Below are 27,515 nucleotides of genomic sequence, written 5' to 3'. Positions count from 1 at the left end.
TTTCACTTATATTACAGTCTAGAGCTTAATGCTTCACTAAATAGAGTTCAACAAGTGAAAAGTAAAAAAGACACTAGCCCAGCAGGAATATAGGCAAGGGCAGTAAACAATAATCAAATGGAAAGATGACCATTTCACTCATGTACAGTAAACTTTAAAATAATCACAGATCATTAAAGCTGTAGTCGTACAACATTCTTAACCACTGTTTTGACCAAGGTATAAAACACAGTCTGACAAACCATGTTTGCAGCAATACTGATACACAGAGGTATTTTTCTGTTTTTTTTTTCATTCTTTTAAAAATTTTAGCTCCCACGTATCAGAGAAAACATGTGGTATTTGTCTTCCTGTGTTTGACTTATTTCACTTAACATGATGTCTTCCAGTTGCATCCAGTTTTTTGCAAATGGTAGAATTCCATTCTTTTTTTTATAGCTGAATAATATTCCACTGTGTATTTATGCCACATTATCCATTCATCCGATGATGGACACCTTGGCTGATTCCATATTTTGGCTACTGTGAACAGTGTTGCTATAAACATGGTGGTGCAAGTATCTCTGACACAATGAGTTCATGTCTTTTGGGTATATCCAAGCCCAGCAGTGGGAACGCTGGATCACATGCAAGTCTCTAGTTTAGCAATCTCAATATTGTTTTCCACAGTGGCTGTGCTAACTTCCACTCTCGTCAACAGTGTATAAGAGTTCCCCTTTCTCACCAGGATTTGTTACTCTGCCTTTTAGGTAACAGCCATTCTGGCAGGGGTGAGGGTATCTACAACCTCTGGAGACCTTGGGCTTTACTTGTGGTTCTACTCCCCCTAGGAAGTTTCCCCTTCCAACCTCAAACAAATCCTACTCCATCCTGTATGTTTCCAAACCGGCTTAATCCAGACACTCTTTGGGAATGAGCTTAATGCATTTTCTTGAAGGAGCCACGGCCTACACTCTATAACAGACACTGCTCTTGCTCTCCCCAGCACCACGGTGGTTCCATATTCTATGGTAGCTTCTCATTTCTTCCCTGACTGTTCCAGGGGGACAGGTGAATAAATACAAAATTCATCTTGAAAGCAAGAGTGTGCCACAGAAGTATTCTAAGCAAGGCTTGTGAGGATCTTAGCTATATTTGAAGAACATCAGACAAAAGTGTGAAGTTCTGTTATCTAAAGAGTTGATGTGCTGGTGAAGAAATTTTCTGATAAAAGTTACAGATTAAGTGAAAAGTTTAAGTTTGTAAAATAGTATGCATAATATAATTTCACTTTCACAAAATACATTAAAAACTATGTGTGTGTATGCGTATCAGTATGAAAAATTTGAGAAACATCACATGGAAAGATTCAGAATAATTAGTTAACTCTGGATTGTGTGAATATAGATAATTTTTCTTCCTCTCATTTACCTACATTTTCTGCTTTTCTCCTATAAACTAGCATTTTTACAAAATAAATTTCAAGAGCTGGCGTTGTAGCATGGCAGGTTAAGTCACCGCCTTCCTGGCTGTGATGCTGGCATCCCATATGGGTGCCAGTCAAGTGCCAGCTGCTCCCTTTCTGATTCAGCTCCCTGCTAACGTGCCTGAGGAAGCAAAGTCCCTGGGCCCCTGCACTCACACAGGAGATCCTGCTGAAGCTCATGGTTCCTATTTTCAGTCTGGCCCAGACCCAGCCATTGCAACCATTTGGGGAGTGAACCAGCAGATGGAAGATCTCTCCTCTCTCTCTGTAATTCTGCCTTCCAAATAAATAAATAAATCTTTAAAGAAAAGTAAATTTCAAAACAAAATACAAACAGAAGGGACAAAGCAATGAGGGCCTTCATGAACAGGTGGCAAAGAAATTAAGGGAAACAATATGAGTTACATTGTCAAGAAAAAAATCCAACAAATCATGCCAACATGATTCTAAATTTCTTCTACTTAGTAGCCATAAGGACTATAATGTTTTCAAAATAATAAACTCAAAGAGGAAGAAGAACATGTTTTATCTATATGTTTTGAAATTTTGAAGGCAGAACTAGATGGGAGTGTCACACAGCGGGAAAGTCTGACAAAAGTTTATGACAATCCAAAGCAGTCCCCAGTCACTGCAAAGGAAACTAGCAAGCAGATAAAGGAAGGCATGCTGAGGGACATGAGTAGGGTCACAGCCTTGGGGAGTGACAAGATTTAGAGATGCTCTAGATGAATACGAGTCTGTTGAGAACAGAAAGAATGAACGGTCCGAAGTAAGGAAAACACCAGGTTCAAGAAAAAGGCATAGTTATTGATATAGGCAGGCAAATAGGATAAAATTGATTAGATTTGTAAGCTGGAAGACCACACCCTCTGTGTAATCTCACCTGGATGCCTACCTGCCAATCAGACTCTGTACCCACTCCCCTTTGGGAGTAAATAAAAGGCCTGGAACATGGTGGGCCCCTTCCTTGTTGCCCTGTGCCTTCAGATACACAGCCTTCTGGCCAGCTCTCTCTTTGCTGTCCTGCTCATAATCATACACTTGCTCCACATGGCTCCTGCTCTGCTCTCTGCCTGGTATGCATCCAACTTAGTTTCTAGACTTCCTTCTCCCCTAAATAAAGCCCTCACTTTCCCGTGCATTTCTTTCACTGAATAAACCGTTTATAACTTACCATATTCTATTTTGAGCCGGTATTTAGAATTCTTAACTGAACAGATGGCAAGAATCCACAGGATTACTATTCAAAATTATTAATAAGGCTAGATGATATCAATTATCAATGTCAAATTTATAGGTGGAAGAGAAAGATGCCTCATAACAAGTCCCTGAGTTTGACAAATATATGGAATATGTAAATTATCACATTTTCATAAGTTAGTCTCATGACCACCATATTGCTTGGATATTTTAAGCATCTAGAAATTTTCTTTATATATATATATATATATATATATATATATATATATATATATATCTTTTTATTTATAGTTTAAAAGCTCATTTGCCCAGGAAAATACAAAAGATGGCATGAGACAAAGATGACATAGAAGGATCCCAAATTTCTTTCTTCCTATAGAGTGAACAACTCCATAAAGAACATTACACAATACTTGAGGAATTTTCATTAATGTATGTTGTTTCAAAGCTAATACAGAGGAGTCTGGTTCAGAGAAATATGGAATGAACACACACCATCCACTCTCCCACAGTAATTGTAACTAAAAACCAAGGACAGACTACATACAACAATGAAAGGAAGACTCTAAAAAGTCCGTAAGAGTACAGGGACTGGGGAAGGAAACCAAAATTCACAGAACAATCATAATACCGTAATGATTTCCCTGTTTTTACTGCTGTTGTTTTGCATCTCTCAGTATCTGTCTGGCACTTCCCCTATCTCCTGGGGAAACAGGGGAAGCAGACTTAGATAGGAAAAGCTCCAAGATAAAACCCATTCTTTCTTTCAGATGGTGGGGAGGGAGGAGACACCTTAAGACAAAGTTTTTGCCATTTCAGATAAGCCCCAGGAACACACCTGCAAAGTCAGGCAGGCAGAGCACCAGCCACCCAACCAGCAGCATCAATACGTTCAGGCTTGTTTTCTCCCCGACTTGCTCTGAGTTACATGCAGGCACCACAAATATGATCATGGGGCAAGGCTAAGGCCTCCGCTTACTAGGCAGCATATCAAAAAGGGAGGGTCCATGGGGAAAGGTAAGAGAGAGGACAGAGCTGAGAAAAGGATCCTTTAAATCTGCGTGTGGATTCACCCCCTGAGCCCTGAACAAAAAGGAACTGAACTGAATAAACATCACAAAGGATTTGAGATCAATAGTGTGGTCAAGTACAAGACTGACCTCTGGGTGCAAATGCTGCGCAGACCAAAATAGTCCACCAAGGTTTGGGACTGGGTGAACCTTAGAATAAGAGGCCACAGAAGACTGGGCCAGACCTAGCCACCTAAATCTAATTGGATCAACTGCCTACTAAGATAAACAAAGAAAATACTCTTCAAAGCTTTTAAGAGTACCCATGAGAGTACTTCAGGCATGGAAAGCCAAGACACTCTGGCAAAAGATCTCTGTGAGTGAGATCTCAGTGGAAAGAACAGGTCTTCAAAGAAGGAGGTACCTTTCTCTGAAGGGAGGAGAGAACCTCCACTTTGACTATGACCTTGTCTAAACAAGATAAGAATTGGAGAACTCAGAGGGCTTCCATAGCCTTGGGAACTCATGACTGGAGCATAGGGAGATTACTGATGCCATAGACAGGAGTGTCAATTGGTAAAGTCAACAACAGGAGTCACTGTGCACTTACTCCTCATGTGGGATCTCTGTCCTTAATGTGCTGTACATTGAGGCTTAATGCTATAACGAGTACTCAAACAGTATATTTCACTTTGTGTTTCTATGGGGGTGCAAACTGTTGAAATCTTTACTTAATGTATACTAAACTGATCTTCTGTAAAAAAAAAAAAGAAAGAAAAAGAAAAAGAAATTATCAATTCCCAACTTGACTCTCACTGGGATTAAACATGACAATAGGTCTGATCTGATTTCATCATCATCTAAAAAAAATCATCTATTAATTTTCACTTTATGTTTCTGTGTGGGAGCAAACTGTTGAAATCCTTACTTAATGTATACTAAGCTGATCTTCTGTATATTAAGATAATCGAAAATGAATCTTGATGTGAATGGAAGGGGAGAGGGAGTGGGAAAGGGGAGGGCTGTGGGTGGGAGGGACGGTATGGGGGGGAAGCCATTGTAATCCATAAATCGTACTTTGGAAATTTATATTCATTAAATAAAAGTTTAAAAAAAAACTTTAAAAACTAAATAAATAATAAAATAAAAAAAAGAGTACCCAGAGTCTTATAATATTCAAATCATCAAGAGTTAGACTCTCCTAGTAAAGAAATGAAAATACAAAAGTTAAAAAAAATAAAAATTTTAAAATCAAAAACTACAATAACAGAAAAAGAAAAATACCCTAAAACAGTTCAGTAAGAGAACTAAGGCAACAGAGGAACTACTTCACAAACAAAACTCAATATTCTTAAAAGATAACAGAATCCAGAGACACTATCACATAATCAATAATGTCTGAGTGATAATAAAAAAGTAGTGTTACCCAAGGTCAAGAGAAAAATAAATCCTTAGAAAAAGACACCCAAGCAACACACAACTTGGAATTGGCAGTGAAGTCTTCAAAATTAAAAGGACATATATGTGGGGCCGGCACTGTGGCACAGTGGGTGAAGCCAGCGCCTGCAGTGCTGGCATCCCCTATGGGTGCTGGTACCAGTCCTGACTGCTCTACTTTCCATCCAGCTCTCTGCTATGGCCTGGGAAAGCAGTGGAAGATGGTCTAAGTGCTTGGGCCCCTGCATCCACGTAGGAGACCTGGAAGAAGCTCCTGGCTTCTGGCTCCTGGCTTTGGATTGGCCCAGCTCCAGCTGCAGGGGCCATTTGGGGAGTGAACCAGCAGATGAAAGATCTTTCCCTCTCTCTCTCTCTGCCTCTGCCTCTCTGAAACTCTGCCTTTCAAATAAATAAATAAATCTTTTAAAAAAAGGACATATATGTGAAAACATTTTTAGGAAATCACAGTTACAGTAGTTGAAGAATAGGGAAATATTTGGAAACTTCAAAGTAAGAAAATTAATGTAAATCACAGAGCAGAAAAATAAACTATCTAAAATTCAAAGTATTTAGATGAAAACAGACCCAACAACTGCAAAATTAATATTATGTTTTTAAATGTTATTATATCCCAAACAGTCACCAAGATTGATCATATTCTGGACCCACACACTGGAAAAAAAAATGACAATATCATTAAAGAAATAACAGATCAATATGCCTCACACATATATTCAAAATTTCAACTAAGTATTAGCAAACTGTATCTGAAAGTATATAAAAAAGATAATACAAGTAAAAAAGCAATCATACAGTCAATCTCCAGATCATGGGTTCTGTATTCACAAATTCAACAAACTGGATTGAAAAATTGTAGTTCACCTATGAGGGCTGCATCTGTAATGAACATGTATTGACTTTTTTGACTGTGATTATTCCCTAAACAATAAAGCAGGACAAATATTACATAGAAATGTATTAGTAATCTACTCTAAGTAGTCTAGAGATGATTTTTTTTTTTTGGTAAATTTATTTATTTAAAAGGCATAGTTACACAGAAACACGGGAGGGGACACAGAAAGAGAAAGTCTTCAATCTGCCGGTTCACTCTCCAAATAGCTGGAATAGCCAAAGTGGGCCAGAACAAAGCCAGGATCCAGGAATTCCATCTGGGTCTCCAAGGTAGATGGCATGTGCCCAGGCACTTGGGCCATCTTCTGCTGCTTTCCCAGGAACATTAGCAGGGAGTTGGATTGGTAGTGGGCTGGGCGTGACTCAAATTCCAACAGGTATACATATGGAATGCCAGCGCTGCAGGTGGCAGCCTAATCCTACTGTGCTGTAACACCCAGAGATGATTTAAGTATACAGGTGATAGGCATAAGTTCTATGAAAATACCATGCAATTATATAAGGGACTTGAGCATCAATGGATTTTGTTATCTGACCGGGGGAACCTCGTGGATAGATAGGGTAAACTGTATATTGTACTAAGTAGGGTTTATCAGTGAAATTTAAGGTTGGTTTAACATGCAAAAATAAATGACCATATAGTCTTCTCAATAAATATTGAAAATCATTTTATAAAATTCAATACCCATTCACAACAAAAGCAAAACAGATGAAACTCTCAGGGACCATGACTGGAAAGATATTTCCTCAACTTGATAAAAGACAATGATCAAACTAAACAAAATAAATAATGGCCAACATCATATTCAATGATGAAGGGCTGAATGTTTTCCCCAAAGATCAAGAGATAGAAAGGCAGAAAGTTTATTCTCACTATTTATGTTCACTACCATGTGGCAGGTCCTAAACACTGCATATTTACAAGGGGGGGAGGGTATGGAGAGAGGAACAAAAATTACAGGCCGGGAAGGAAAAAGCAAACTATTCTGTTTCTGAAGAAGAAAAGGTTTCCTACACATACATACCACACACATACACACACACACACACACACACACAATCTCCAAGAATCTATAAAAATAGCAAAAAGGTAAACCTGGCAAAGTTGCCAGCAGATAAAATCAAAACTGTACTTTTACACACTAAACAAAAAGAATTGGAAAGTGTGTTTTAAAAAGTATATTTTCAATGGTATCCTGAAAAACAAAATATTAGGAATAATCGTACTGAAAAATATACAGACCATATGCACTGAAAATACAGACAAGTGCTGAGTGAATTAGCGACAATCTTTAAATTTAGAAACAGAGAGACATCTCATGGTCATGTCTTAGAAGACTCAGTATTAGTCAATTCTTCCAAATTAATGAAAAGCTTAAGGGCAAACTCAGTTATAGGTCCATCATTTTTTTTAGTAGAAACTGATAAAGCTGACTCTAAAATCTGTATAGCAATGTAAGGTGACTTCAAATTTATTTACTTATTAATATTTGAAAGGCAGAGAGACAAAAAGAGACAGAGAAAGAGACAGGTCTTTCAACTACTGGTTCACTTCCTAAGTGCCCACAATAGCTGTGGTTAGGCAAGGTCAAAACCAAGAGCCTGCGGGCTGGTGCTATGGCATAGCGGGTAAAGCCTGCAGTGCCAGTATCCCATGTGGGCACCAGTTTGAGTCCTGGCTGCTCTACTTCCAATCCAGCTCTCTACTATGGCCTGGGAAAACAGTGGAAGATGGCCCAAGTCCTTAGATCTCTGCATTTGCGTGGGAAGACCCGGAGGAAGCTCTTGGTTCCTGGTCTCAGATCCACTCAGCCCCAGCTGTTGTGGCCAAGTGGGGAGTGAACCAGCAGATGGAAAACCTCTCTCTTTCTCTCTCTCTCTGTTTCTCCTTCTCTCTGTGTGTGGCTCAACTTTCAAATAAATAAATAAATCTTAAAAAAAAAAAAAAAAAAAAACACCAAAAGCCCCAAACTTAATCCAGGTATCCTGAGTGGGTGGCAGGGACCTAAGTACTTGAGCTGCTGCCTTCCAGGGTACATATTAGCTAGAACTAAAGTGGAGGCAGGACCTGAGCCAGGTACTGATATGGGATACAGAAATTCTAAGTGGTGTCTGAACCACTGTGTCAAACTCCTGTCCCTTATTAAGTGATTAAAAAAACCAATTTTCATAAAGAATCAAGTTAGAGGACTTACATTCATATGATTTCAAGACTTTTACTGTGATGCTGACTGTGTAATATTAGCATAAAGATATATACGTGTGTATTTATGTGTGCTTGTTTGCGTGTCTATTGACTGAACAGAACAGAAAAAAAAATCGGACAATAGACAACTGATTTTCAACAAAGACAACAATATGTTCCAGCAGAGAAAGAATAATCCATGTAAAAAAAATGGTGTTGGAATGATGGGCTATCTGTTTAGGAAAAAAACTAAATAAGCCTCAATCTTAGCTCACATAATGCTCAAAAATCTATCATGGATCAGAGAAGTAAACCATAAAAGTAAAATCCATAAAAGTTCCCCAAAAAACACAGGAAAAAACTTTGAAACTTTCAGATAGGAAAAATTTCTTAGAACACAAAAAGAATCACTAAATGAAAAAGTTAATTGATTTAAAATAAAATTTTCAGTTATTTAAATTTGCAATAGGAAATGAAAAGATAAGTCACAGAGTAGAAGAAAGGTTTCACAACACAAGACTTGTATACAGAACATACAGGGAATTTCTACAATTCCATAATACAAAGGACAAATAACCAAATAAAAACATGGCCAAAGACTGAAACACACATGCACACAACTAGCAATGAGCGCATTAAGAGACACTCAGCATCAAGGACATAGAAATTCCAACCACGTAAGGACACTATTCCACATTTACTGAAGGGGCTAACATTCAGACTGTAACAGCAGATGCTGTGAAGAATGAGGAGCAATGCTAAGTCTTAAAGGCGAATTATGCACACATTAAAAGGTACAACCACCCTGTAGGAGTATTTGGTCATCTCTTTGAAAGCTGGGCCTATGCTTAAAATATGGCTCAGCAGTTCTACCTCTGGGTTTTACACAAGAAATGATGGCTCCATTTCCACAAAAACATGTTCAAGGTGGCTTCACTCACAGCACGCAAAAACTGGAAATAACTCCATCCATGAAGAATAAACAAATTCAAGAACATCCACATCATCAAATACTACTCAGGAATAAAAATAATCAAATCACTGAAACACAATGACATGAATGGATCTAAAACATTATTCCACAAATGAGTTCATACTATTTGATTTCATTCCTATGTATTTCAAGAAGCAGCAAAACTAATAACTGCAAAGGGAAAGAAAGAATTTCAACTGAGAAGCAGCTTCTTATTTGATTGAGATGGTAGCATATTTAAAATGTATATATTTGGGGACCAGTGTTATGGTTCAGTGGGTTAAGGGGCTGCCTGCTATGCTGGTATCCCATGCTGGAACACTCTGGCTCAAGTCCTGGCTGCTCTGTTTCCAATATAGCTCCCTGATAATGGCTTTGATTGCCTGTGCCTCTGGGGTCTTTTCCAAGAACACTTTGCCTATGCCAATGTCTTGCACAGTTTCCCAATGTCTTCTAATAATTTGATGGTATCGGGTCACAGATTTAATGAGTGGATTTTTGTGTAAGGTGTAAGTAGGGGTCTTGCTTCATATTTCTGCATGCAGAGATGTAGTTTTCCCAGTTCCATTTGTTGAAGAGACTGTCCTTGCTCCAGGGATTGATTTTAGTTCCTTTGCCAAAGATAAGTTGGTTGTAGATGCGTGGGTTTATGTCTGGAGTTTTTATTCTGTTCCATTGGTCTACAAGTCTTGTGCCAGTACCAGGCTGTTTTAATTATAACTTCCCTGTAGTATGACTTGAAATCTGGTATGGTGATGCTTCCAGCTTTGTTTTTGTTGTATAATACTGTTCTAGCCCACTCTCACCATTGGTATTCAATATAGTACTGGAAGTTTTAGCCAGAGCCATTAGGCAAGAAAAAGAAATTAAAGGGATACAAATTGGGAAGGAAAACTCAAACTATCCCTCTTTGCAGATGATATGATTCTTTATTTAGGGGATCCAAAGAACTCTACTAAGAGACTATTGGAACTCATAGAAGAGTTTGGCAAAGTAGCAGGATATAAAATCAATGCACAATCAACAGCCTTTGTATACACAGACAATGCCACAGCGGAGAAAGAACTTCAAAGATCAATTCCATTCACAATAGCTATAAAAACAACCAAATACCTTGGAATAAACTTAACCAAGAATGTCAAAGATCTCTACGATGAGAATTACAAAACCTTTAAGAGAGAAATAGAAGAGGATACCAAAAAATGGAAAAATCTTCCATGCTCATGGATTGGAAGAATCAATATCATCAAAATGTCCATTCTCCCAAAAGCAATTGATGGATTCAATGCAATACCAATCAAAATACCGAAGACATTCTTCTCAGATCTGGAAAAAATGATGCTGAAATTCATATGGAGACACAGGAGACCTCGAATAGCTAAAGCAATCTTGTACAACAAAAACAAAGCCGGAGGCATCACAATACCAGATAGCAGGACATACTAGAGGGCAGTTATAATCAAAACAGCATGGTACTGGTATAGAAACAGATGGATAGACCAATGGAACAGAATAAAAACACCAGAAATCAATCCAAACATCTATAGCCAACTTATATTTGATCAAGGATCTAAAACCAATTCCTGGAGCAAGGACAGTCTATTCAACAAATAGTGCTTGGAAAACTGGATTTCCACATGCAGAAGTATGAAGCAAGACCCCTACCTTACATCTTTCACAAAAATTCACTCAACATGGATTAAAGATCTAAACCTACGACCTGGCACCATCAAATTATTAGAGAATGTCAGAGAAATCCTGCAAGATATAGGCACAGGCAAAGATTTCTTGGAAAAGACTCCAGAGGCACAGGTAGTCAAAGCCAGAATTAACAATTGGGATTACATCAAATTGAGAAGTTTCTGTACTGCAAAAGAAACAGTCAGGAAAGTGAAGAGGCAACCGATAGAATGGAAAAAAAATCTGCAAATTATGCAACTGATAAAGGATTAATAACCAGAATCTACAAAGAGATCAAGAAACTTCACAACAAGAAAACAAGCAACCCACTTAAGAGATGGGCCAAGGATCTAAATAGATATTTTTCAAAAGAGGAAATCCAAATGGCCAATAGACACATAAAAAATGTTTAGGACCAGTAGCCATCAGGGCAATGCAAATCAAAACCACAATGAGGTTTCATCTCACCCTGGTTAAAATGGCTTACATACAGAAATCAACTAACAACAGATACTGGCGAGGATGTGGGACAAAAGGGACACTAACCCACTGTTGGGTTAGCAACTATGGAAGACAGTTTGGAGATTCCTCAGAAACCTGAATATAGCCCTACCACATGACCCAGCCATCCCACTCCTTGGAATTTACCCAAAGGAAATTAAATTGGCAAATGAAAGAGCTGTCTGCACCTCTATGTTTATTGCATCTCAATTCACAATAGCTAAGACATGTAATTAACATTAATTAATTTATGTAATTAATAAAGAAGATTGGATAAAGAAATTATGGGATATGTACTCTATAGAATACTATACAGTAATAAAAAAAGGAAATTCAGTCATTTGCAACAAAATGTAGGAATCTGGAAAACATCATGCTGAGTGAAATAAGCCAGTTCCAAAGGGACAAATATCATATGTTCTCCCTGACTGGTGACAACTAACTGAGCACCTAAAAGGAAACCTGTAGAAGTGAAACAGACACTATGAGAAACAATGACTTGATCAGCCCTTGTCCTGTCAAGGAACAACTTATTATTTTATTCCTTTTAGTATTTTTTTTTTGTTTTACTTAATATCATTGGTTGAACTCTTTAATTAACACACAATTATGCTTAGGTGTTTAAATTTAACTGAAAAGTGATCCCTGTTAAATATAAGAGTGAGAATAAGAGAGGGAGGAGATGTACAGTTCAGCACATGCTCACTCAGACTTACCTCTAATGGTAGAGCTAGATATGTGACAGGGGATTCCAATTCAATCCCATCAAGGTGGCATGTACCAATGCCATCTCACTAGTCAAAGTGATCGGTTTAAGTTCATAATTGATCATAATGATAGGATTAAGTATCAAAGGGATCACATAAACAAGACTGGTGTGGTAGGGAGCTCCTGAGTTCAGTGCTACAAGTTGCACTCGCTTCATTTTTTTTTCTTTCTTTCTTTCTTTTTTTTTTTTTTTAAACTATCTGCCCCTGGACTAGAGCATTAAGTTCCTTCCCTTTTCTGCCATCTTGGAATTTGGCAGTTTCTTATAAAAGTTAAACATACGTACATCTATCCTTAACCACAGTACTAGATTTTTTACACAATCAGAAATGAAAATAAATGTCTACAAGAGGTACTGTAACATCAACAAGATGGCAGGACTGGAAGTCACAGACCTTGTGCTCCCATGTAGACACTGACTTAATAATAGTACAAGGTCTGAAAAACCTTTATGAGAACTCCAGAAGCCAGTTAAAAGGTCTCAGTACCCCCCAGGTAAGTGTACTGCCAAGAACAGTGGGTTGAACAATAAACCATCTCATTTTATCTGCAATCACCCTTACCCAAAAACAGCATAGCCCACCTGATCATGAGAAAATTCCCATCTTGTGGCTTCTCCCTTGGGAGACAAAAAGGAAGAGTAGGAACTATGCCCCAAATCGCAGCTTTTCAGGCAGCATCCTGAGAAACAGTTTCTATCTCCCTTCACTCAAAACACTGACAGGGAATCAGGGGTCTCTGAGAATAAAGCAGACCTCAGCAGTGTTTGCTGCAGCACCAGAGAGCCTGTAGCATTCCAGACACCAGAGGAAACAACCCAGAAACTAGCAGGACTCTAATTGGAAACTACAGGGGAAATCCTGGAGAAGATGCATCCTCAAAATAGATGTGGGAGGCATTCAGAATCTCCGCCCAGACTGACTTTTGCAGGTCTTCTCATGTATAAAATCAGCCATAAACACTGGGAGAAGTCAGTTTTTCAGATACATAAATTCCAATAAAAAATCACAAGACATACAAAGAAATACAAAAACATAGTCCAATCAACAAAATGAGTTTCCAGAAATTGAAACTAAGGAAATAGAGACCTATGCATTATCTGACAAAGAATTCAAAATAATTGACTTAACCAGCTAAAAGAGAATACACACAACTTAGGAGACTTATAAACATAATAAAAGCCATATACAAGGCTTTAATATCATGGAAAATACAGATTAAGAAAAAGCTATGCATGAATTTCAATTTCTTTTGCACTAAAATCAATTCATACTAACTTTCTATGTCTGAACAGGGTCAACTTGAGGCACAAAGATAAGACATCACCTTCAAAGAGCCCCTTCAAAGCAACATGAATTCTGCTAAAATTGAAGTCAAACCAAACATCAACTTTTTGGTGAAGTTTGAGTGGGAAAATGTGGTGTAATCACTGATAGTTTGCAAGAAGGTTAAGGGGACAATGTTTCGAAGAAATAAGCAACTTACAAATGGGTAATTTATTATTAAAAGGAATAAGACAGGGGCCAGTTCTGTGGCACAGTGGATTAAGCTGCTCTCTGTGATGCCAAATCCCATATGAGTGGCAGTTGAGTCCCAGCATAAGATGATGTTGAAGATCAAGGCCACAGTGGCAGACAAAAAAATTTAATCTTTTTTGTGTTCTAACTGAAGAGGAACAACAATTAACAACAGAAACAGTAGCCAATACCACAGACATCTCAACTGGTTCAATTTAAACAATTCTGACCGAAATGTTAAAATGAAGCACTTTCTGCCTGATGGCTACCCAAACTGTTACACACAAATCAGCTACAGACGAGAGCAGAGCCCTTAATGATAATCTTAAACAAGTGGGATGAGAGCCTGAGCATTTTTTTCCAAGAATTGTAACAAGGGATCAAACATGGCTTTACCAGTATGGTCCTGAAGAAAAACCACAACCAAAGCAATGGCTACCAAGAGATGGAAGTGGTCCATTTCACAAAGCAAAAGCATGATGCCAACAGCAAGGGTCATGCAATAGTTTTCTGGAATGTGAAAAGCATTTTGCCTGTTGACTTTCTGGAGAGCCAAAGAATGGTAAATCAGCTCCTTCTGAGTGTTCTGAGAAAGTTAGCCAAAGATGTGGCAGAAAAAAACTCCTAGGAAAGCTTCACTATGGAGTCCTCCACCACAACCATATTCTTGCTCAATTCTCTCATTAAACAAGGGCAATTCTGCAAGAATTTCTACAAGAAATCCTGAGCACCAGTCTTAGAATCCTGATTTGGCTCCTCCTCCTGCCTTCTTTTTGTTTCCAAACCTCACAAAAATCTTCAAAGGTCACCCATTTGTCCTCAGTTAATAATGCAAAAGAAACTGCACTGGTATTGTTAAATTCCCAGGACCCTCAGGTCTTTAGGGGTAGACTAAATGGCTGGTGTCATCACTTACCAAAGTGTCTTGAACCTGATGAAACACAGGTTGAGAAGTGAAGCTTATATTTCTAATTTTTACTTTTTAATTCCATTTTCCATGAACATTTTGATGCCCTCACACAAGAAAAGTCCACTGTGAGCACGCTACCCAGTGATGAAAGACTGAAAGTTTTTTCTCTAAGATCAGCAACAAAGCAAGGAGGCTCACTCTCTCCTCTTCTATTTAACATACTGTTGGGCCAGATCAGTTGGGCAAGAAAAATATATAAAAGGTATCCAAACTGGAAAGGAAGCAGTACAATTATATTTGTTTGCATATATTATCTTAAATACTCCACAAAAATCTGTTAGAATTAAGCATATTTAGGGGCTGATGTTAAGACACAGTGGTTTAAGTGACCACTAGCAACGCCTGTATCCCATACCATATGAGCACGAGTTCAAGTTGAGGCTACTCTATTTCTGATTCTGCTCCCTGCTAATATGCCTGAGAAAACAGCAGAAGATAGCTTAAGTGTATGAGCCACTGCCACTCATGAGGGAGACCTGGATGGAGTTCCGGGTCCTGGTTTTGGCCTGTCCCAGCCTGGTTGTTACAGTAATTTGGGGAGTGAATTAGCAGATGGAAGATCTCTTTCTGTCTCTTCCCCCCCTCTCTCTGTAACTCTGCCTTTCAAATAAATAAATACAATTTTTCTGAAAAAGAATTAAGCATATTTAGCAAACATGCAGGGTTCAAAATCAGCTGTGTTTCTACATACTAACAGTTAATAATCTGAAATGGAATTAAGAAATTATGTCATTTATATAGTAACAAAAAAGAATGAAATACTTGGTTAAAAAAAAAAAAAAAACAACCAAGGAGTCAAAAGACTTATAACCTAAAAAAAAAAAAAACACAAAACAATGCTGAAAGAAATTAAAGACACAAATACATAAGAAGACTTTACATATCTATGGATTAGAAGACTTGATATTGTTAGATGTCCATACTACTCAAAATGATCTACAGATTGAATATAATACCTATTGCAATGCTAATGGCACTTTTTGCAGAAATAGAAAAAAAAATTCTAAAATTCATGTGGAATCTTAAAGGACCCAGAACAGCCAAAACAATCAAGAAAGAAAAGCCAAACTGAAAGACTCATACTTCCTGATTTCAAAACAGAAAACAAAGCTACAGTAATCAAAACAGTATGTTACTTATGTAAAAAACGGGCATAGAGAACAAGGAATAAAATGAAATCTCATAAAGAAACACACACATATATGGCCAAATTATTTTCAAGAAAAGTAAAAAGCCTACAAAATTGAGAAAGGACAATCTCTTCAACAAATGGCAATGGTAAAACTAAATCCACATACAAAAGAATGAAGTCTGACCATTACCGTACACCATATACAAAAATGAACTCAAAATGGATTTAGAAACCTCAATATAATGCCTGAAGCTATAAAACTTCTAGAGAAAAAAAAAAAAACAAAACAGAAAAAGCCTCATGACATTGGATTTGGCAATGATTTTTTGGAAAGGACACCAATAACACTGGCAACAAAAGCAGAAATAGACAACTAGGACTACAAAAATAAAAACTAAAAAACAACAGGAACGAAAACAGCAGTCTACAGATTGGAGAAAATATTTGTTAACTACACAACTGATAATATACAGAATATATAGACTTCCTAGCACTCAACAATAAAAGATAACCTGATTTTTAAAATCAGGAAAGGAGCTGACTTTATTTCTCCCAAAGAAACTATACAAATGGCCAACAAGCATATATGAAGATGTTCAACATAACTAAGTATCAGGCAAATGCAAATCAAAACTACACTGAGAAATGCCCTCACCACCTTTGAGATACTCACTCTCAAAACACCAGAAACTAGTCCACGTGGTTCTCTGAGCACTACCATGAGTCCAGCTAGCAAGAACAAGTGCCTTACAAAGAGTGGTAAAAAGGGAGCCAAGAAGGAAGTGGTTGATCCCTTTTTTAAGAAAGATTGGTATGATGTGAAAGCACCTGCTATGTTTAATGTAAGAAATATTGGAAAAACATTAGTCACAAGGATTTGAGGAACCAAAATTCTATCTGATGGCCTTGAGGGCCATGTGTTTGAACTGAGTCTTTATGATGATGAGTCTTCTTCATCTGCAGAATGTTGAACCTGAATTTAGAAAATCCAAGCTAATAACTGAGTATGTTCCATGCAAAAACTGCCTGACTAGCTTCCATGGCACAGATCTTACCCATGACAAAATGTATTCTGTGGTCAAAAAATGGCAGGCCGTGATTGAAGCTCTTTTATTTTGGATATTTTATTTAATAAATATAAATTTTGAAAGTACAACTTTTGGATTATAGCGGTTTCCCCCCATAAGCACCCTCCCACCCGCAAACCATCCCATCTCCTACTCCCTCTCCCATCCCTTTCTTCATCAAGATTCATTCTTAATTATCTTTATATACAGAAGATCAACTTAGTATATACTAAGTAAAGATTTCAACAGTGTGCCCACACAGACACACAAAGTGTAAAGTACTGTTTGAACGCTAGTTTTACCGTTAATTCACAGAGTACAACACATTAAGGACATTTTGATGTCAAGATGAACTACTGTCATTTGCTTTTGTCTGTTTTGTGTTGATTTTTACTAAAAAATGCAACAACCAGATATGGAAGATTCCTTATGCTCAGCACCAACAGGTCTGCCAAATCTGGAAGATGATGGAAATCAGGATGCAATAGGTGTAAACAAATTAAAAGAAGTGGTCAATACATCTATTCCAGACAGTATTAAAGAAGACACAAAACAGGCTTGCCCATCTATTTATCCTCTCCATCATGTCTCTGTTAGAAAAGCAAAAATGTTAAAGAAACCCAAGTTTGAATCGGGAAAGCTGATGGAGCTTCAGGTGAAGGTGGTAGTTCTGCAGAAGCCACTGGGGATGAGACAGGTGCTGAAGCTGAACAAGCTGACGGATATGAACCAGCAGTCCAAGAACCCATTCAAAATTCAGCTTTTAATTCTGACAAACAGGAAGGGAGGGGAGAAAGAGGGAGGGAGGAGGGGGGAGGAATGGGAAGAGGGGGAAAGGAGGGAGGAGAGAGGAGGGAGGAGGGAGGAAGGAGGGGGGCGGGGAAGGAAGGGAAGGGAAGGGAAGGGAAGAAAGGAGGGAAGGAGGGAAGGAGAAGAGGAGGGGAGGGGAGGAGAGGAACAGTGTTTGCAAGGATGTGGAGTAACTGGTACCCTCATGCACTGTTGGCAGGGATGCAAAGTGGTCTAACTACTGTGGAAGACAGTAGGAAATTCATCAACTAAAAACAGAACTGGAACAGATGTTTGGCCTACTGGTTAAGATGTCCACATTAGTCCCTGAGTTCCACTCCAGGGCCTAGCTCCTGACTCCAGCTTCCTGCTAATACAGACTCTAGGAGGCAGCAGTGGTTCAAGTAATTGGTTTTCTACCACCCACACAGGAGACCTGAATTGTGTCCAGGCTCCAGATTTTGGCTCCAATCCAGTCACAGCCATTACAGGCATGGGGGAGAGAACCAGCAGATGGGTAGTTTCTCTCACTCTCTGCTTCTCAAATTAAAAACAAGGAAAAAAAAAAAAGCTACAATCCAGCCATCTTATTTCTAGATATTGATCCAAAAGAACTGAAAACAGGATCTCAAAGAGGTATTTGGGGCCGGCGCCGCGGCTCACTAGGCTAATCCTCCACCTTGCGGCACCGGCACACCGGGTTCTAGTCCCGGTCGGGGCGCCGGATTCTGTCCCGGTTGCCCCTCTTCCAGGCCAGCTCTCTGCTGTGGCCAGGGAGTGCAGTGGAGGATGGCCCAAGTGCTTGGGCCCTGCACCCCATGGGCTCCTGCCATCGGATCAGCGCGGTGCGCCGGCCGCGGCGGCCATTGGAGGGTGAACCACCGGCAAAGGAAGACCTTTCTCTCTGTCTCTCTCTCTCACTGTCCACTCTGCCTGTCAAAAATAAAAATAATAATAATAAAAAAAAGAGGTATTTGGCCACTGCACTATTCACAATAGCCAAGAAGTGACAGCAAAACTATAAAAGAAAATGCAGTATACACTACAATAGTATAGCACTGAGCCTTAAAGGAAATACAGAAATTGTGTCCTATGCTACAAAGTGGATGAATTCTTGAGAACATCATGCTAAAATGAACAGCATTATACAAGCATTTATTTCAAAAAATTGAAGAAGTATCTAAGCCAACTCTAAGAATCACGGGTGGCAAGGCATGATGCATAGGGAAAAGGGAGCTTTTGTCCTATGGCTGTGGAGTTTCAGTTTTCCAAGCTGAATAAGCTCTGGTATGGGTAAGCATATGAGTAGCTAACACCAATGTACTGTTCCTTTAAATATGGTTAAGAGAGTAAATTTTAAACTTTTTAACCACAATTTTTTAAAAAAGGCTTGTTCAAGAATTTTCATAACAATCTTTTTTACAAGTCATCAATGGGAAACAACTTGAATTGCAGGAAAGTTTTTTTTTTTTTTTTTAAGATTTATTTTATTTATTTGAGAGTCAGAACCACAAAGAAGAGGCAGAGAGAGAGAGAGAGAGAGAGGTCCTCCATCTGCTGGCTCAATCCCCAGTTGGCCACAATGGCCAGAGCTGTGGATCCAAAGCCAGGAGCCAGGAGCCTTCTTCAGGTCTTCCCACATGGAAGCAGGGGCCCAAGGTCTTGGGCTAACCTCCACTGCCTTCTCAGGCCACAGTGGAACAGCCAGGACTGGCCACATGGGATGCTGGCACCACAGGCAGCGGCTCCACCCGCTACGCCACAGCACCACCTGCGCAGAAAAGATTTTTTAAAAAGTATTTTGCTCACATAGTGGGATACTACTTAGCAATAAAGTAGAATATAATTTCAATACATGCACCCACAAAGACAAATATCAAGACATTGCTGTGAAGTAGTTAGGGAGCAAATAATATGGCCATTATTACATTGTTGTGAAGTGCTAAGTTTGTTGCTTCTCTTAAAATTGGATTGGTAATGTTTTTTTTTTTAAAGACTGTTTTTTTATTTATTTGAAATATAGAGTTACAGAGAGACGTAGAAACAGAGAGAGAGGTCTTCCATCTGCTGGTTCACTCCCCAAATGGCTACAATGGCCGGAGCTGAGCAGATCTGAAGTCAGGAGCCAGGAGCTTCTTCTGGGCCTTCCATGTGGGTGCAGGGGCACAAGGACTTGGGCCATCTTGTACTGCTTTCCCAGGCCATAGCAGAGAGCTGGATCAGAAGAGGAGCAGCAGGACTAGAACTGGTGCCCATATGGGATGCCAGCACTTCAGGATGGGGATTTAACCCGCTGTGCCACAGCGCCAGCCCCATAGATTTTAATTTTTTATTTTCAGGTATTGTTTTATGTGTTCTGGATATGAGGTCTTTGTCAAATATACTTACTACAAACATTCTCTCATACTGTTGTATGTATCAGTATTGTATTATTTAAAAACACATTGAGTGAAAGCATCTAGTCCACAAATTGAATGTGGTACTTTTATATGAAATTCCAAAACAGGCAAAACTAAGCTATGGTCCAGAAACCTAAATAATGCTTGCAGTGGTGGCATGGGGTTGACTGGAAAGAGGCAAAAATGGAACTTCCCAGGATAATGGAAACACTTTGCATCTTAGTTAGGAAGGCCAATGCAAGGATTATTCTTCTAGTAAAATTCACTGAGATACTTAAAATCTGTGCATTGTTTGTGTACATAAATGAAATCTTATTTAGTAAAAGAAGGAAAGAAAACTATGGTCAACTTTGACCCTACCAATAGGTGAATTACTGGTTGTTATAGTAATAATATCAAAACCCTAAAAAGAGTACCTCATAATTATATTCCAGTTAGTTACAAACATCTCACATTAACATCTATACCCCATACCACACACACTCTAGCATAAAAAGAAAATTCTAGCAAAAAAACACTTAATGCCTAAAATAGTTAAGGTCAAACATTTTACTTCTAAATATTTAATACTGTTTCACAAAAAAAAGTACTAAACAGTGCAACATTCCTCACTTCATTTTTTATCAACAGAGAAAATAATGCTGAAACTGTACAATATCAAAACACAACATATGTGTGGACCAGCTGTTAGGAGAAGATAATACCATTTGCTCCCTAACTACTTCACAGCAATGTCTTCAAGATTAATGAGATAATGGACCAAAGTCCTTTTTAGTGGGTAAACTACTTACTGCGGGTAATTTGGGTACTTTAGGGCACAGTAAATCCATCAGGCCAGCAGTATGCAATTACTACACTAAAGCAAACGGGCAAACTTAAAAATTTATATTCTGATAATAAAGTTTTTAAATATTCTGAACGGTGTTTTCTGAAGCATAAATTTATACTTGAAACACACTTTAATTCCTTTATTAAAAAAACCAGAAGGCGTCTAACTTGTGAGTCAATGGTAAAGTTCCTCTTTCCTTTAACATTTATGAGTTTATCATTATACTAGGCACCCAAGGATAAAGAAAGAAAAGATGCAGTCACTGTCCTCAAGAAGCTCGGAATTTAGAGAGGAAAACACACAAATAAATATCTAAAATGTGATATGATGCTTTCTAAAAATCCTTACATAGCTGGCACTACAGAAATATCTGGAGCAGGCACATAATCCAGCACAGGGGTAGGGACCTGTGTGACAGAGAAGTGGACCTCAGGGATAGGGCCCTGAGAAGCTGAACGACTCCAGCTGGCAGTTGGTCCAAATACAGGATCGAGGGACTGGGCAGAGAGTCCCTGGGGCTGGACCAACAGATGCAGAGAAAGGTAGAAAGCCAAGGAGGCACAGGGCACTGCGCAACACCAGCAGCACCAGGGCAGGGCAGGAGACGCAAATGGAGAGGCCGGGGGCAGACTGGAAAGAGCCTTACATACAGTAAGGAGTCAAACACATGCATCTGGGAGTCTGTAAGACTCAAGACAGACACTGAAATAGTCACCCAGGGAGGTGCCCAGGGCACAGACAGCAGAAGACTGTTAGAGAAATCCTGACGGTCAGGACAGGGAGAAAAGACAGGCAAGAGACTCGGGCAGGAGCAGCAGCTGTGAGATGATGGCAAACAGAGGAAGTGAAGCCCACAAAGACCCTAGTTTCCTTGTCTGGCTGTGAAGGGAAGAGAGGACCGCAGCAGGCAGGGTGGAAGAATGGTGGGGGAAGGGGAGTTCATTGCTGTTGGCTCAGTGTTTCTTTTTTTTCTTAAAGATTTTATTTATTCAAAGGCAGCCTTACATTGACTGGGAAAGAGATAGAGAGACAGAGAAATCTTCGATCCCTTGGTTCACTCCCAAAATGGTTGCAATGCCCAGGGCTGTGCTAGACCAAAGCCAGCAGCTTGGAACTTCTTCCAGGTTTCTCAAATGGGTGCAGGGGCCCAAGTACTTTGGTCATCTTTCACTGCTTTCCCGGGCACATTAGCAGGAAGCTGGATCAGAAGCAGAGCAATCAGGACTCAAACCGGTGCCCACGTGGGATGCCAGGAGTGCAGGCAGCGGCTTTACTTGCTATGCCGCAACACTGGCCCCTAATTTTTTTTTGTAATTTTCATTTAATTTTGTTTTGAGAGTTTTTATTACTTATATATTAAGACTAGAAATGCTGGGAAAGATTTTTAAAAACCAGGAATTCATTGGTAAAGATACCAAATGGCAGAGAAGGAAGGGATAAAAAAGTTATTAAGAGGTAATGAGGCCTGGGACACCTCTTCCACTGAGAAAGAAGAGAAGGCACAAGGGTGTTGAGACAGCAGAGAGTGTATAGGCAGCGGGAAGGGAGCAGAGGGAATGCAGGTTCTCATATTGGTTCCATGAGAGCTTATTTCTAAAGAACCAGGATAGCTAAGGTGGCTTCTGGTTTCCCAAATATTGCTTTAAAGAAAGAGAGTATACTTTTATCCACCTAGACTAAGCATAAAAGTGAAATCCAAATACTCATACATTTCAAACATCTCACTGAATGGTTTATCTGCAATAACATAAGGATGGGTCACAACTCTTTAAAATTAAAAGCAATTTAATTTTATTAAAATTAGAATCCTCTACTCTACAGATTACAATAATCACTCAGAAGCAGTGAAACTAGTATATAACAACACAGCATGAAAAAAAGGTCTATTAGAAAACACAAAATTAAACAGAATTATGAATTCTCGAGATTTTCAAGGAGAGAAAATCTCTCTACAAAAAAGTCACATTTCTTCCAATCACATAACAGAGGCTAAGGTCACAGTTGTAAGAACTGTTATTTTTATTTATACTGAACCAACGTATGCATGAAAGCTGGTTCCCAAATTGTGCACAACACAGACTACCAACTGTGTGTATTCACTGAAAAATTGACTTCAAACCCCAATGTGCTTGCTATTTTCAACCCCTCCATCTCATCTACCTGTAAGAAATCACTGCTTTTAGTATATTCTGTGTTGGCCTCTCAAAAAACCATGACATACCTACACAAGGGCAGCCCCAAGCCACTACTAATGAATGAATACCAAATAAAACACTTTTGCCATAGTGATATTATCCCTAAAGAAATTTAAGAGTGCTAAGCAAAGGTTTTTGAAGGTTTATTTATTTATTTATTTGAAATGCAGAGCAACAGAGAGAGACCGGGGGTGGGGGGGATTGTGGTATGGAGTGAGAAAGAGAAATTGGTCTCCTACCCTCTGATTCATTCCCCAAATGGATGCCAACAGCCAGGACTGGGCCAAAAACTCTATCAGGGTCTCCTACATGGATGGCAGGCACCCAAGTACTTGGACCATCATCCACTGCCTTCCCAGGTGTGTTAGCAGGAAGCTGGATCAAAAGCAGAGCAGCCAGGACTAGAAGCAACACTCCAATATGGGATGCCAGTGTCACAGAGAGCTGATGAACTCACTGTGCTAGCTCCTAAAAAATTTTTTTAAGATTTTTTTTTGACAGGTAGAGTTACAGACAGTGAAAGGGAGAGACAGAGAGAAAGGTCTTCCTTCCGTTGGTTCACCCCCCCTCCCCCAAATGGCCACTATGGCTGGAGCTATGCCAATCCAAAACCAGGAGCCAGGTGCTTCTTCCTGGTCTCCGACGCGGGTGCAGGTGCCCAAGCACTTAGGCCATTCTCCACTGCCTTCCCGGCCATAGCAGAGAGCTGGACTAGAACCCGGCGCCCATATGGGATGCCAGCACCACAAGGCGGAGGATTTATCAAGTGAGCCACAGCGCCAGCCCTCCTAAAACTTTTAATGTAAGAATGGTTCTTAAAAAAAATAAGGTAACTGGGGACAAATTCATAATGTATTCTCTAAAATCTATTAAAATTTTTAAATAAAATAAGCAATATAAATAGCAATGATATTGGCTACCACTGAGTAAATGTTTAAGGGAGTGGACAGAGAGCTAAATATTCATGTTAACACACACACACGAACAGGATTTATCTAGCATGTGTGTCCAGTTGTTCACGGCTATGGCAATCCTCTGTCTGAGCTCTATCACGTAAGGGATTTGACAGATTAAAAAGCTGTTCAAATGAAAGGTTTTTCTCCAAACCACAGAGAACTCAGGAAACAGAAGGAAGAAAAGGGTCCAGGTCTTTTCCACACTCTGCTGTCTTCCAGGGCTGCTGAAGGGTTCCCATCCCTCCTGCACCCCACCAAACCCACAGAGAGCCATACAGGGGCAATCCCAACTCCCTCCACAGAAAGGACAAGGAGAGGAGAAACCCTGTCCGAAGGGCTGCCCAGCAGCTCCTGATCTCCACAGGCCACCGACCCACTCTGTAGATAACTCATCCCCACTAGGCACACAAGAGGACGGACAGGTGGGCAGGTGGACAGGCAGACTGCTCTTTCCTCTCTGCCTTCGTAAGAGCAATTCAATTGAACACATAGGCCTCAGATATCTAAATGGGGTTTTCTGTCACCAAGAAAGTGGGGTTTTAAAATTAGGAAGTCCACTTTGTGAAATGCTCAGCCTTTTGTATGTCTGTAGAGTTTTGAGGATTACTTCTCTGCTCTGTTTGCTTTCACCAAGAGAGAAAACTTACTGTTGATGTGATCGATGTAGTAGACACCAATCTGAGGGTCAAGCCCCGCTTCCCATCCCCACGGCAGCTCATCCCCAACACAATCAGCAAATGACAAGGGCTTCGTTAACCTACAACAAACCAGAAGAAACACACCGTCAAACCACACAGGTCAAACATCAGCACCCTAACCACAAGTTAGGTATCCGGGTTTTATTTCCTCTATTTCTTGATGGTTTCCAGGGTTTACACCACTACATTTGAAACCTTAAAACAAGGACAGGATATATGTGAATATTCATAAAAGTAGAATAAGTCATAACACGCTCTTGCGAATTCACAGCCTAAGACTGGGAGACAGACCTCTACATAAGATAATCATCTTCATCAGGGGAAACTCCTAGCTGACAGCAAGGCCTGTGCTCTGGCTCCAGCTCTGTGGCAACACGGCTCTCCCATGGAAAAGGAAAATCCAGAAAACCCATCCCGCAATTCCAAGGCTGGCATCACGGAAACACCGCCAGCGCCTCTGAGACGGGAATACGCACCAGGCTGCACTCACTTCCAGTCTGGATGCCCTTTTAGGAAAGCAACTGAACATTGACTGTGGGGTCTCCTTGAGGCAAAGGCCTAACGTCTTATTTTAGAAGTATCTTGTACACTGAGTTACTCAGAATTTGTAATGGAACCAAACACACAAAGTACTCATATACAAATAGGACCTCACCTTTTTAGACACATTCTCTAGGACTGTTTTCTCTTTAATACTAATGGAGAGGGACTGGCACTGTGATGGCAGGTAGAACAGCTGCCTATGGCACTAGTATCCTATATGGGCACCATTTCGGGTCCTGGCTGCTCCACTTCCAATCCAGCTCCCCGCTAATGTGCCTAGGAAAGCAGTGGAAGAGGGTCCAAGCGCTTGGGCCCCCTATACTCCATGAGACACCTGGAAGCAGCTCCTGGCTTTGTGGGGTGAACCAATGGATGGAAGATCTCTTCTTCTCTCCCTCTGTCTCTCTGTAACTCCGTCTTTCAAGTGAATAAATAAATCTTAAAAAGCAAAACAAAACAAGTGGAGAAAAAAAACATAGTTTCCTGAGCAGAGTACAGGTTTTAGACTTAATTACAGATTGTTTTCTTTTCCTTTGCTTCCTTCATTTTTGCTTTTGAGATTTTCCATGGCCAAGATACTACAGACTAGTGCGTGCCTTTTGGCAGGGTAGCCACCATCAGTCCACATCACCTTCTAATTTAGCACAGCACCATGTGCAGGGTTCTTACAAAGGACACCTCCTGGGACCCCTTTACACCCATGCTAATGAACACCAAAGATGTCACAGCTCCTCTGAAATTCAGGTCCTTGACAGAATCACATCCTTCAGCGGAACAACAAAGTGTGCCATCAATCCTTCAGAATGCTGGGAGAATGACATGAAAAGGAAGGAAATCCTTTATTCCCAGGGCTAGCCTGCAACGGCCCTCCAAGGATGCAGAACACCGAAGGAAAGGAAGGGTCTCCTTTGCTCTCAACCTTCCTATAGCACGAAGTCTCGTCGTGGAGATGGCTCCAAACAGGGGCTTTGGAAACCAGCCAGGCTGACAGCAGCAGTAATGAAAGCAACCAGCTCTGCCACTGACTCGCTGAGAGACCAGCGCTTGGCACCCCTCTCTCCATTTCCTCCTCTGTTAAATAGTGATCACACCCCCCCCCCCAACAAACACACACACACACACACACACACACACACACACATTCTTTCCCTGCAATTCAACCACCTCCTGAGATTACTGTGAGGATAAAAAGGAATCAGCTTGGACGAGTGTCTAGCACATGGTGAGTACATGATTATTACCACAAGCATGACTTTCGAATTCTCTCACTTACTCTTTGCAGAAGCCATGTCAGGCAGCACCGCACAGAATAGCAGTTCTCAAAGTATAACCCATGACTGCAACATCTGGGAACTCATAAGAAATTCAAATTCTTGGACCAGACCTAGAAAACTAGAAACTCTGAGGTTCAGCAAAATATGCTCTCCAGGGAATTCTGCTGCACATCACAGTTTGGGAACCACAGGGTCAGCAGTTCCAGAGCTGAAATTTGGCATCAGAGAGATCAGGGTTCAAATCCTTGTTGTGCCACTTATTGTACAACCTTCGTCAAGTTACTGGCTTGAAAAGCCCCCACTCTCTAACCTGTTTTTTACAAGTTGGGAGCATGGGGAGACTGAAAAATTTAAATTAGAATTAAATAGTATAATGGCTGACAAATGATGATCTTCAATATATGTCAGATAAGCAAAGTGAATCTTAAACATGCAAAAGCATGTGCTCAAATATGGCGTGCTGCATTATTCTGTAAAGAGTCAACTTGAATTCAATCTAAGTAAATACTTTCTCATATCACAAATTGACCCCATAAGGATTCAGCTACCACACTAATCCCCATGACATAAGGAGTGGCCTTGTCTGCAGGCCTGGTCCCTCCAACCACCTCAATGAAGCCGACCAGATAAAGCTCCAGAGCCATGCTGCCCTGTGCACGATTCTGTTTGAAGACCTTCTCTCTCTTTTTTTTTTTTTAATTTTTTTTTAAAGATTTATTTATTTATTCAAAAGTCAGAGATGCACAGAGAAAGGAGAGGCAGAGAGAGATCTTCAATCTGCTGGCTCACTCTCCAATTGGCCGCAATTGGAGCTGTGCTGATCCGAAGCTAGGAGCCAGGAGTTTTTTCCTATGGGATTCCATATGGGATGCCGGCACCACAGGCACCTTTACCCGCTAAGCCACAGAGTCAGCCCTCTATGGCTCTCTCTCTTTAAGGCTCTTAGCAATGCTGTCTATACAGCACAGCCTCCTAAAAAAATGAAGAATAAGGTGAGCCGAAGTGACAAACCAGA

The 27,515-nt window shown here is 40.0% G+C and overlaps 1 protein-coding gene and 1 pseudogene across 2 annotated transcripts in view; one reads left to right on the top strand and one right to left on the bottom strand.

The window, feature by feature from the left end:
* WWC2 (WW and C2 domain containing 2) overlaps positions 1 to 27,515 on the bottom strand; it is a 262,307-nt gene that overhangs the window by 125,934 nt on the left and 108,858 nt on the right. For both annotated transcript variants that reach the window (XM_008250200.4, XM_070068324.1), the window contains exon 2: positions 24,633 to 24,742. In XM_008250200.4, coding sequence (XP_008248422.2) covers positions 24,633 to 24,742 — 110 coding nt within the window. The remainder of the gene's footprint in view (positions 1 to 24,632; positions 24,743 to 27,515) is intronic.
* Positions 2,991 to 21,122, top strand: LOC138848673 (small ribosomal subunit protein eS1 pseudogene; annotated as a pseudogene).

This window comes from Oryctolagus cuniculus, chromosome 2 (assembly GCF_964237555.1).
Source record: "Oryctolagus cuniculus chromosome 2, mOryCun1.1, whole genome shotgun sequence".
NCBI lineage: Eukaryota > Metazoa > Chordata > Mammalia > Lagomorpha > Leporidae > Oryctolagus > Oryctolagus cuniculus.
Note: the sequence above shows the minus strand (reverse complement) of the source record. Positions and strands in the feature narration are given on the sequence as shown.